Source organism: Cyprinus carpio, chromosome B24 (assembly GCF_018340385.1).
Source record: "Cyprinus carpio isolate SPL01 chromosome B24, ASM1834038v1, whole genome shotgun sequence".
In the NCBI taxonomy this organism is placed as follows: Eukaryota; Metazoa; Chordata; class Actinopteri; order Cypriniformes; family Cyprinidae; genus Cyprinus; species Cyprinus carpio.
The window spans coordinates 17,423,905-17,436,988 of NC_056620.1; the positions used below are offsets into that span (position 1 = coordinate 17,423,905).

The following is a 13,084-nucleotide window of genomic DNA, read 5'->3' on the forward strand; positions in this document are numbered from 1 at the left end:
CCCTCCCAGCTTCTGTGTCCTTGATCTTGATTGAAAATGCCAAAGGACAGCATTCAAAGTCATCAAGTAAGAACGGCTGCCCATAAATGAATGTGAATGCAACCGCAGTCTGGCTTGTCACAATCATCAGCAAATGACCTCATTATAACCCAGACCGAATCCTGACGAAATTGCTCTGTGTCACACACAGCCCTTTTCTGTTCTGTTGTTTACATTTATGGATGTAGATTTGTGGCTTTTTCTGAGTTGATTTATTGTTTTGTTCTAGATTTAATATAAAATATTTCCTCTCACAGTGACAATGAATGTTACAATCGTTTACATACAGTAGGTTCATATTCAGGGCTCTACAGTTTGTACAACTAAACTTGACACAACATTAGATTACCAGGAAGGTCTGGAGAAATCAAAGTCGCCAAAAACACGCCACTATATAAGAAAATGGAATTTCTGATATATAGAAAGACCACGGGACGGATAACAAATGGCGAAAGAATCAGACATTCATGCAGTAGAGCAATCCGTCTGCGGCTCACATTGTGAAATGTTGCAAGTAAGGCCTAATTTTCAGAGCAGCTATGAGCAAATGAATAAAAGAATTTCAAATCGTTCTGTTTGTAATGGCATTGCATCATCAAGTCTTCATGTGTCATCAATCACGACGAGATGATGCTTGACATAAACTGCAGTCTATGGTGAAGTAAAGGCAATATATCTCATTAATTTTGGGAAAAGAATCATAAACGAGTAGAAAATAACAGCAGAAATTCAAACTGAATTGTCCTACTTTCTTTTATCCTTTAAGTCCATTAGGAGTCGTCTTCGGTTTTGATGACATGAAAAAGCGTGACATTGAAAATGACCTGATGTCCATTGTTCCAGGCGTAAAGCGCCCGTTCTCGAGCGTTGTAGTCAAGCATGGAGATGTGAAAGTACTGGTTGTGAAACGGGATGTCCATGTACTCATACGTCGAGGTCTTTGTGTTGTAGGAATAATACACCTTGGCTCCGGTCAGGTGGGAATTGGTGATGTAGAGCGTGCCGCAGATCATGAAGGACTCGCCTGCGTTCCTCTTGGAGTATTCCGTGTTCCACGTCTGGAGAACTTCTATCGTCTGCGGTTCTAACTGAGAAATCACAATGTTTCCTGCATTCTGGTTGGTGGCGTATACAGCCCACAGACCCAGCTCGTCCGCCATCAGGTCGATGTCAGAGAAGCCTCCCCAGGTGTAAGGGTAGACGTTGTGGAAGCCGGCGTACTCCAAAGCACGTTGGGCAAGAACCCGTCCGGTCTCGAAGCTGTATTTGACAATGATGTTGCTCTGCTCCTTGTTGTAGTATAGAGAGCCATTGTAGACAACATGGTTGGTTCCAGCCCATTTAAAGGGAAGGTAATAGGTTCTTGATTCCAAGCCGGAGATGAAGTCTGCGATGCTTTTGTACTCTCGAACCACCTTGCTGTTGGTGTAAGTGTCCATATACCAAACCTGTGGGAATATGACAGAGTGAGATTAAAGTATGTAGATGAGCGGCACACTAAATTATTTTACTCCTGGTGGAAAGCGGGTGTAAGTAATCCTGGGGAGGAAAAAGATTAATCAGGTATATGGCAGAACATTCATCAAACTGAAGAACGTAGTGCCGCCCACTTCAGAACTCACCCGGTTATTTCTTGGAGATGCAAGAGGGTCGGTCATCCATGCGCCAAACCGCGTTCCAGATGTCTTTATAGTCACAGGGCCAGAGATTTTCATTAATTTCCCACATGCTGAAAAAAAAAGAATATTCTTTATTTAAATTTAATCATCTTCTATTTTTCAAACGGCTGTTTTCGTAGAAGCAATTTCATGCATTCTAAAGCTTGTTGCTTTCGGTGCATGTGAAAAACAACAGCAACTCTTAATGATGTACTACTGTAGCTTAGTGCATCCAACCCCCAGCGCTAGGATGTAATCATCAAAAATATTAATTACATATTGGAACTTTTGTTGAATTTGCCTACTAGCCAACTTATTAATACTGCAAGGCTTTTTAGCTCTTCATATTCAGAATCACAGGTGTTATTTATGGACTGTTGAAAACACGTTATTTAATTTCAAAGAAATAATTAAACCTCCAATACAGAAAAACAAAGGTTGGAGGTAAATCAATGATTTTTGTATTTTGCTTTGAGCAGGATATTTTATTTTTTAACTGAGACATCACTTTGTGTCTTTATTTTGCAGGCTGTACTTTAATGTACTTTTTTGCTTATCAATGTACATTGCGCTATAAATCAAGGGGAAAAGAAAAACAGGATGTTGGAAAAACAACCCTAAAAATATTAAGCAGCACAACTGTTTTAAACTTTTATAACAATAGGAAATGTTTCTTAAGCAGCAAATCAGCATATTAGAATGATTTCTAAAGGATCATGTGACACTAAAGACTGCAGTAATGGTTGTTAATAATTCAGTTTTGCCAGCACAGGAATAAATGACATTTTAAAATAAATTAAAACAGAAAACAGTTACAGTTTAAATTATAATAATATTTCACAACATTACTGCTTTTACAGTACTTTTGGTCAGCTAAATGTGAAATAAATAATAGTTTGGAAGCACTGTTACTACAGCCATAAAAATACAGACAGATGCCTTTGGCTGTTTTGACCCATCTCATCTTTTTTTGAGCATCCTGCCTGCCATGAATGTAGCATTTTAAAGATAGCCTGTCATGTTAAAAACAGTCCAACTACAGTTCAAACCCTGCATTTTATTTCCATTGCTTTACCTCCACCTTCATCTAGCTGCTTGAGCTAGATGTAAATACCCCTTAAGAAACTCACTTGAGCAGGTTAGCCTGAATCCAATTAATGTCGGTCATTAATTGGTATATTATGATATACCACTGTGTCTTTAAATGTTCTTTCAAAATGAAATAAAACTAGTATAATAGGGTCCCATTAAAATTTCACAAAAAATGCTTTAACTCTGCATAGCTGTGGATTATACTTACTGAGTTTGCTCATGCAGTTTCGTAGGCGACTGTCCAGGCTGAGCACTCTCTGATAGAGCTGCTCGTAGTCATAAGCTCCCAGCTCCTCCTGGATGCCCGTCAGCACGGCAGACAGATTCCTGATTTCCTCTTTGAACTGAGAGATCAGCTTAGCATCTGTTTTGTACTGCTCTAGTACAGGAATCAATGGCTGGAGTTCATCCATGCGATCTTTCAGCTCCTGTAGACACACACCCACACAGATGTTGTTACGCTTCACACATTGCTCACAATAAACAACGTTTAGCCATAAAACGCATTCCATTATGTAGTTATAGTAAAATTCTATTATACATATATTTCACCATTTGACATAACACATGCAATATTCATGGCTAATGCTGATGTTTGCATTTCCAGCAGCAGGTCTTTTGTAACCTAATAAAAGCATACCTTAAAGTTTCTAGCCATTATAGTTTTCCTGTCCTCTTCAATTTGCCGGAATTTGGTCCGTAACCCTTTCATTTGATTTTCCATTTTCATGACATACTGGAAATCGCGCTGCGTGCGCAGATTCAGGACTTCAATTGATTGAGACATATTCTGCACCTGTGTCACAAAACCACAAGTCAGGAAGTTAGACAAAACTAGAAATAAACAGCATAACCGATTTCAACATTGCTAATAATAAACATAGCAATGTTTATTGAGCAGCAAATCAATATTAAAATGATTTCTGAAGGATCATGTGACACTAAAGACTGGAGTAATGATGCTGAAAATCCAGCTTTGCCATCACAGGAATAAATAACATTTTGAAAATTATTAAAATAAAAAGCAGGCATTTTAAATTGTAATAATATTCCACAATTTTAATGTTTTTATTGTATTTTTGATTAAATAAATGCAGCCTTGGTGAACATAACCTCTTTTGTACTGTCCCCAAACATTTGAACTGAATTGTAGATGTAAATTAATCCATGATATTTGCACTTTTGTACCAGTGAACAATTATCCATAGACATTTTTGATTAATGGTACTTTTTTGTTTGTTTTGATCCTTGACAACAACTGGTCACCATTTTTATGAAAAACAATACGTTATTTGGGCGTCATGAGGATGAGTCGATGAATTTATTATTTTGTGATCTATCCATTCCACCTCAGCAGGTCTGTGTAAGACGTAATGGGAAGCATTTTCCAATGACACATTTCTTTGCATAAGTTATGGATAAACTGTCTATAATTAATGAATCTTTAAAAAGGGGTTGATAAAATAAACCCTAAACAGTCGCTCCAATCTCACTGTGTTTGTCTCCGTCAAACGGTCTGATTAGCTACCTTGACTGTGGCACAAGAAAAGCGGAAATCCATGAATCATGAATGAGATGCGTCCTCTGTGGGCCCCGACTTTCTTTTCAGGCTATAGAGAAAATGGAGGCGTTAATAAATGTACATATCAATATTAACGGCAGTCAGGCTCCCACTGGATTGCGGCATGTATCATTTATCATAAAATCAGTTATTAATGATCTGCATAAAATCAGCCTCTTGTTCAACACAGTTGAAGTAACTATCAGCGCTTTTTTTTTTTTTTTTACTTGTGTGCATGTGTGTTTAAAGGTCCTAACTGGGAATGAGACTGATAAAAGAGGATAAAAACTGATGGGGGAGTGGAATATGTTATGTGTGACTGAAAGACTGAGAGAAAGGACAAGTGTGTGTGTGTATGTGTGTGTGTGTTTATGTCAGTATTAGTTGCAGGCTACAGTAGCTCCTGAAATGTGTGAGTCCCTGAGGCAAAACAGTACATTAGTTGTCCACACAATATATACTAGCCAAATGATGCCTGTGTGTGTTGAAAGAAAGAACAGAAAGCATGAAGAAATGCTTCATGAGAAAAAATCCTGTGCTATTACTAGGCTTTGCGATATTTTGAATATTCAAATTATTTTCGCAATGCATCTGCTAGCTATATAAAACTAAGAAACAATGTGAATATCATGATTTTAATGTGTTGTTTTTTTTAGGCCATTAAGGGCCAAATTTACCAAACGGGGCAAATTAGCATTAGAGCGCAATTCCATCAAAGTGCCATCAGGAGGGGAAAATTCTTTGGGTGATTTACTAATGTCCGCTATAAAGAACACAGATGCAGCCAGATCATTTCCATAATGACCAGGGCAATCTACCAGGAGCAGCTCAAATTACTGCCTGCTTTTTTTGGGCGTTAAATAATGGCGCAAAATACCAGTTATTTGACCAGCACAAACATTAGTAAATGACGTTGTGTGATTCATTTTAATACTCTCCTCCCATAAATGATGCGTCTGAAAGGGAAACTCCTCCAAATGCATACTCAATTATGTCAGGCTGTGTCCATGCCTTTTCAGCACTAGTTCTTCATTGTGCGTCTCCTGACAGTAATATTTTAATGCCAAAAGATGGATTGCGTTGGAGCAAGCTGTTACTAAATCTGACTGTAAGTTTCCAAAAGACCGTCCCAGTAGGCTAGTTCTTTTCACCCTTTCATGAGTATGAGAAGATTAAGACAAATATTCTAATAGCATTAAATATCTTACAGTAAGTATTCAGTTGCAAATAATGCATTAGAGTTGTAAGTTTGATTCATTGTGTCTATATATGCACTATACCATTCAAAAGTTCTACCATCAGTAAGAAGCACCTTTTGCTCAACAAGGCTGCATTTATTTGATCAAAAATACAGTAAAACAGTAATAATTTAAAATATAAAAATTGTAAAGAACTTTCTTTTATAATAAGTTATATAATGTAATTTGTAATAATAATGTAATAATACATTAGTAAAGTGTTGACTGCTCAAGAAACATTTATTATTATCAATGTTGGAAAAAGCTGTGCTGCTTAGTAGTTTTGTGGAAACCATGATACAGGATTCTTTAATAAATAGGAAGTTCAAAAGAACAGAAATATCCTAAAAAAAAAAAAAATTGTATCAATGTAAAAGTATTTACTCTCACTTGATAAATTTAATTTTTTTGCTATTTCTTTAAAAAAATAAGCTTTTGAATGGTAACATACTGTATGTATATACTACAAATATTTTTCTCTAGTATACAGTGTGATTAAGATATATATGATATATACATCAGAAAAATAAAGAAGCGCAGTAAAATGTGTGTGTTTATGCATGAGACCTTCTCCAGCAGCTGTCGGAGCTGTCTGCTCTTGGCATCCCTGGAGCAGAGGTTTTGTTCCGGTGCGACCACAGTGCAGATACAGCGTCCGTCAGCATCCTGTGCTGAACTATACACCTGCCATCCTTCCTTGGGACCAATCGTCTGCAGAGACACACACACACATACACTTTAAAAGACTAGTTCACCCCAAAAAAATGACAGTTCTGTCATCATTCACTCATCCTGATGTCTTTCCAAAACAATATGATATGACTTTGACATTATGACACTCTTCTGCTTGAAAGAGAAGACTGTTTTTCATAGTCTTTTTCATGCAGTTACAAAGAACAGGGACATTAATGCCTCAAAAAGCACAGAAAAAGCAAATGAAAAGTACTTTGAAGAGGTCCATGTGCCTTATTCACCTTATTCCAAAGTCTTCTTAAGTTGTAAAGTAGCTCTGGGCAAAATACAGACAGGAATTTACATGTATTATTTACTGAATAAATAATGAATGAATAAATTATTATTGCTACTACTACTAATAAAAGTGATAATTATTTTTAGCATTATTAATATTACCACCAATAATAATCATTTGGCATTATTATTTACTTATAATCTTCACCAACAATTAATGTTATGACCATATCTGTTAACATGTTGGTTTGATTCCTAATTAAACTGGATCAGGTGTTTCATCGAAAAAGATCCAAATGAAAAAAAAAATTGTTTATGGATTGGACATTGCTACTTGTCATGAAAATACCAAGGAAAACTAGGGCAGATGTCAAGATTTTCAGTGAATTTCCTTCTATTTGTTGCACAAAGCAATCATACAGTATGACTTCAAAAGACTAAATATTTCACACAATGAAATATGGTGCTGTTGCATGCTTTTTAAAGCTTGAAAGCTTTTAAGCTATGGCAGAAAAAGTAATACCGGTTTGGACTGACATGAGGGCAAAAAAGTGACTGATTTTTTTGTTGTGAACTATCCCTTTTACTTATCATTGAACTCATTTATTTTATTGTGCAGAAGGCAGGAAAATATGACAGATTTTATCCACTGAGTGAATTCAGAGGAATGTCATTTAAAAAAAAATTATTGTGCAGCCTTAAGATCACCTTTAACAACAAGGCTACGGCGCGAATGCTAAAACCCATGGTTGTCTTTTATATGAAGCACGCGAAGGCCTTGCTAACTGATAAAGGCTTGTTTTTGTGAACTATAACAGTCAATCAGGCATGCCATTACCCCAGACGGCAGTTTCTCAGGAGATGAATAAAATAAATTGCTTAGGTGGACTGAAAAGCCAAGGAGGCCACATCATAAACCTGCTTTTATCTATTGGAAATACTGGACCCGAGTGCATGTGACATCATAAAGTGGGCGTGTCCCTGTCAGTCACAATAATGCCACTGTTCTCTCGCTCTAATAATCTTGTTGTGTTGTTGATGATGTTGTTCAGCTTTTTTGTTTTATTTGTTTGTTCGGTTGTGAGAGTTGATGTGCGAGACGTGTAACTGTGCACTCAACGAATCCACAAATACAAGCAGGGCTTAAAAAATAAACAAAAACAATACAGGAAGAAAGAATTGGGATAGTGAAAAGACAGGATGGAAAACTATGGGGAGGTTTTGAGGATTCACTTGAGAGGACAAAAAGATAAGCTGAGGACAGAGGCATCCCATGCCATCCTTGACTGCCTCCGCTTCTTCTTCTTTTTTTTCTACCATTGGTACATATTTTCAGTTTCTTAAAAAACATTCTCTTCTCCATTTATGATTTTTTTTTACAAGTTTGTCATTGCTGTTATACAACAGTTCAATTAACAAGACATCAATACTGAGTAACTTACATTTTAGACACAAAATTGCCAGCTACTTGTAGATTTTTGCTCAGCCAACAAAATAGTACAAATGAAGCCTAAGCAACACACAGGAGCATTAATTAAATCATTGTTGAATGAATCAAATTAATTAACTGAATGACTGATTATTTTTTTTTTTTTAGTTTCTGAATGAAAGTGTTTTTTAAGAATCAGGTGATTGAATAATAACTCACTCATAAAGAAGGCAACTAGTTAATTTCCTAAATTAATTTGTTTTTAAACAAATCTGTACATTATTGATTCAATGACTTATAAAGATGGTCATTGTTTTGATCCTGAATTAATCAGTTTTGAATAAATCAGTTGAGTAAATTCATTACAAAGACAGCTGCTTGTTTCATTCAAACATGAGTGTTTTTTTGAATGAATTGGTTAAGTGTATAATTCAAAGACTCACAAATAAAAGCAGTCTTATTTCATTCCTGAATAATTTGAAGTTTTGAATGAATCGGTTAAGTAAATGGTGACTTGTTCATAAAGGCCGCCACTAGTTTGGTTTCTGAATGGTGTTTTTTGGAATGAATCGGTTGAGAGAATGGTGACTCCTTCATAAAGACTGTCACATCTCTCAGTCCTGAATGAACTGGTATTTTGAACAAAGCAGTTGAGTAAATAGATTGACTCGCTTATAAAGATGGCCACTACTCCTGTTCCTAAATGAATTGGCGTTTTTTGAATTAATTGGTTAAGGGTATCATACAGTGACTCATAAAGGCAATCTTGCTTCATTCCTGAATGAATTGGTTTCGGTAAATGGTGACTTGCTCATAAGGCAAGTCTTTATTTTCGTTCCTGAATTAACCATTGTTTTGCACAAATTGGTTAAAGGCACAAAGGCGAACACATGTCACCACCTACTGGCAAAATTATATAACTTGCATACGGAGCAACTGAAAAATCCCCACCACTGATGCACAGACTGACAGCCTGTCTAAAACAGTAGTGAAATTGGTTCTATTTTGCATTGCAGTATTTTCTGAAATAGAGTAATTTATGATAAATGCAGCGTACGGCAGTTATACGTGTACCTTACATTACAACATCAGCAGTATCTCAACAAAGAACTTCAGTTATAAAATGATGGATTCTTTTACAGTCACACAGAGTACGACATTCACGTCCACTTCCATTTAAGTTGATGAAAACAAATTGCACATGCAATAGAGACAGAGAGAGAGGTTTGAAAAGCCGAATATATCACTACAGAGCATGGAGGAATATACAATGAATGACCATCCAGGTACTGATGATCATGTCTTTTAAATGGACTCCCATTTCTGTCCTGATAGTGGAAATCATGATTTTAAAAGCAACTGTTATGACTAAATTCAAACAGTTCATTTGAAAAAGTTTGGCGGGGAAAAAATGTGTAAAGTTGAACATTTGTGTGTGTGCTGCTCACACACTAGTAAATGCAGGGGTTCATGTCTGATATTTGTACTGTGATAATTAAATACAAAGCAGACAAAACAGTCCTCTATTATTTTGTTCTCACTAGTATTTGGCTCTGCCATGCTTTTCATCAAGTGCTGGTATCAACAACACCTGTTTGAAAATTAAAATGCTTAGCCTGCTGCTTATAGAAATTGCAATTATTTTTTTTCTTTCTCCCTTTCTGTGGCTAGCTTAATCTTGCTTTCTTGTGCTCTGACCTCTAGACTATATCTCCATATCTGAGTACACTTCTGAAAGCTAGCGAGGCATAGAAAGATAAAAAAAGGCTTTCATTCATTATCAGCCATCTTTATAAAGTCTCAGCCATAAATCTAGTGAGGGTGTGGCAGTGTTCGTGCATAGCAGATTTGTTATTTATTGTATGGGTATGATGGTTTATTTCATTCATCATACGTGTGTACTACGGTTATCGGTTCTGCTAAGGTAAATGAAAATACACGTGTAAGCGGTGACTTTCATTCATTCATTGTTGTTCGTAATGTTCGGATTAGAGAAGTAGACAGGCAGCAAACATATTTCTTGTGATTTCATAAAGTCATTTATGAATGTCAAATAGGCTACATCAATATTTGGAGTGTATTCTGGGTCAGATAGCAAAAGATATTCACAATACAGTATAGTTTTATTTATCATTTTAATTAGTTTTTATTGTTGTATTTTGTTTTTATTTTATTTTAAAGTTTGTCCTTTTATTGTGTTTTTATCATTTTTATTAATATTATTATTTTATGTCATGTCAATATAGTTTTAATTAATTACTATTTCTTTTTTAGTTGTTTCAATTCATCAAGTTAAACTAAATGAAAATGGCCAAAATTTTCCTCAAAAACTGGCTGAAATAATAATAAAAAAGTTCTTATTTATTTATTTTTTTCAAGTAATGCAAATGCTTGTGATTTTAGGTGTTTTTGTTTTGTTTTGTTTTGTTTTTTTTGTGAACTGTAATAACCCTGATTCACAGCACCACATTAAGAAACATAATGACATCGGATCAATACATGACTGAATTGACTTTTCCATTCAAACTCATACAAAAACTGTCCTGCTATAAAACTAAACTCTGGATGCTAAATGAGGTGAAGGTTTGTATTATTATGGATCCCTTCACCAACATTAGAAAGCTGTATCCCGTAGGTGTGTAATGCAATTTGTCACCATAAAAAGCACATTTCAGCACATCAAATTAATCATCATGAATCACTCATCCCACAAGCAACAACAATGTAATTAGAAGCCCATTACGCTAACGTCCATTCAGTTTCATAGTCAAACAGCTCAAACACCCTCTTGCTGGGGTCTATGGGGGATTTGCAATTCTCTTTTGTGTGAGTGTTTATTTATGGACCTTTTGACATTCTGAAGAATTTCTATGGGGAGGTCAAAAAGCCAGCAGAGAACTAGCAAAGTTGTTCACTGGTTAAACAAATGGTTCCAACTAAAAGCAATTCACTGTCTAGTCCATGAAGGCATATGTCTGTATGTGATTAGTTCACTTCAGCACCACGGCAGTGTGGACAACTCCTGTCCACCTATGACTAAACAGCTGAAGCACATCACCACACTCATTTTAGCACTTGTTACACCTTGTAATGGGGATTTTATTTATTTTTTATTTTTTTAATGGGGATTCTGTTTTATTTGAAAACGCTGAGTATATTATTTAATAGGTTTTCATTTTTATTTTATTAGGATGATATATATTTTATAATAAATTGTATTTAAATTGTATAAGTTATTATAATATTATATTTGTTTTTGTTTTATTGATAATTTATTAACAAAATTTACCATTTTTTGTTGTTAAGGCTATAATCAACTGAATATGAATATGTCTGTGTAAATCCAACATAATGCAAATACATAGTTTTAAATTTACATGCATTTCCTTTCAGTCCCATTCGTCCCCTTCCCAGGGTGCACTGGGACGTGAATAATTATGGTTGCATTTTCTAACCGTTTGCCAGTTTTATTTATGTTGTTGTTGATTTTGTTGTCACTTGTTGGTTTGTGCATCTGTTTGCATTGTAAATGATCAGATTGTTGTTACCTTGTTTTGTTTCATCTGTGCATTACATTTTAGGTGCTCAATGCATATTTTTTTGTCATGTTATGTGATGAGTATTCATGTGATGTCATTAGACAAGCACTGGGCTTTTCGACAAAGGAAATAGTTTGCTTATCATCTAATGCAGGATTTTCAAAACTATTCTTAGTTAATCAATCTAATTTATTTTTTAAATACTGTTCATTAAAGTGGAAGTTGTTTTGCAACAACAGATTTTTTTTCTTTTTTTCTGTTCTATGCAGTTGCTCCTTTTAATTATTCACTTTTGTGGAGCCCATTTGATTAATACTTTTAAACATTTTATTTAATTAATAATATTGCTTTATATTGCTTCCTCTATCATTTTTACAGTGACAGGTTATTTTGCTTATTTACTGTGCTGGGCAGTGGACCAGAATTTAGCATTACACCATTATATTCACTGGCTGGTGAAATCATAAGTATGCATCTTATGAATCCACACTGGCGACAATGTAAAAAAAAAAAAATCTACAAAATTCACATTTCCAGTGCTTATAAATATCTGCTGCATGTCACGCATCCCTAGAAAAACTGTAAAACATCTGGGAAGGTTTGAATAAACCAAAGTTTATTATCTGTGGAATAGATTTATTTTCCTACAACGCATACATATCATGTATTAAATGATGCATAATACTGAGGACTCCAATGAGGACCCTATGAAATTATGTTAAACAATTCTATACCAAATTACACATTTGAAGCGGCAGAAGCCAACTTGCTATAATTTAAAATAATAACTAATTTATTTCCCACTAAAGCAAATGTAGTCAGTTTCAGATATACTCACACAAAAATACAAAAATCAAGAAATGCATTATCCTGAAATATTTTAGCTTGCAACTCATCACATCAACTTACCATGGATGGATACAGTCCGAAGACAATGAGGAAAAGCAGGGGATTTAATGCACCGAAAAGAAGGATCATGCTGTCACTGCTCTATCGCACTTTTCTGGCGTTAATATCGCGTCCTCGGCGTGGCAGATGATGCCCGAACAGAACAGGGCGGATAGATCCACATTCATTACCGTGCTGCTTCGCCGCGCGAGCTCCCGCGTGCAGCCAATACTGAGCGCGCGCTGTCCAAAGTTACGACCGCACGCGCATGAGGATTCAGCAGACAGCGCGCGAGAGCATCCAACACTACCAAGGAGACCTTCACAGCGGATGTGACATCATTTCATTATTCAAACGTTAACTAGTTGAGCAAAGTTGGCGAGTGCATACGGTCACTGCAGCGTCAATACACCATATAATTCCAAATGCACGCAACACTTAGCTTTGTGAGAAATGGTCATGTTGTCACAGTCGCCTGTGGTTCTTAGGACAACCGTGCACGGATAAAGTGCAAATGCATTTAGGCTCCAATGGGCTCCAAATGTCTGTGATCACATTCAAAAAATGGAAGTCTGTTTTGTTTAAACTTATTAAAATGAAGTTGCATTTATTTATATATAAATGTATGAACTCATTAAATTTTCAAGAAAATTTTAACGGGTTATTCTCTG

General features: G+C 35.6%; 1 protein-coding gene across 1 annotated transcript; it reads right to left on the bottom strand.

Annotated features, from left to right (window-relative positions):
- Positions 1 to 235: 235 nt before the first annotated feature.
- On the bottom strand, positions 236 to 12,877 carry LOC109069498 (noelin-3). Its single transcript, XM_042752163.1, has 6 exons — positions 12,435 to 12,877; positions 6,156 to 6,299; positions 3,430 to 3,585; positions 2,998 to 3,217; positions 1,662 to 1,768; positions 236 to 1,487 (listed from the first exon to the last, which is right to left on the bottom strand). The coding sequence occupies exons 1-6, from the start codon at positions 12,501 to 12,503 to the stop codon at positions 810 to 812; spliced, it is 1,374 nt and encodes a 457-aa protein (XP_042608097.1). The 5' UTR covers positions 12,504 to 12,877; the 3' UTR covers positions 236 to 809.
- Between the last annotated feature and the right edge of the window lie 207 nt (positions 12,878 to 13,084).

Bases quoted from the DNA above. Each gene is read 5' to 3' on its own strand.
- LOC109069498 (XM_042752163.1), bottom strand. From the start codon at position 12,503: ATGATCCTTCTTTTCGGTGCATTAAATCCCCTGCTTTTCCTCATTGTC. The intron at 1,769-2,997 runs GTAAGTATAATC...TTTTTTTTTCAG, and splicing joins AAACTGCATGAGCAAACTCA to CATGTGGGAAATTAATGAAA. The intron at 1,488-1,661 runs GTGAGTTCTGAA...ATATTCCCACAG, and splicing joins CATCTCCAAGAAATAACCGG to GTTTGGTATATGGACACTTA.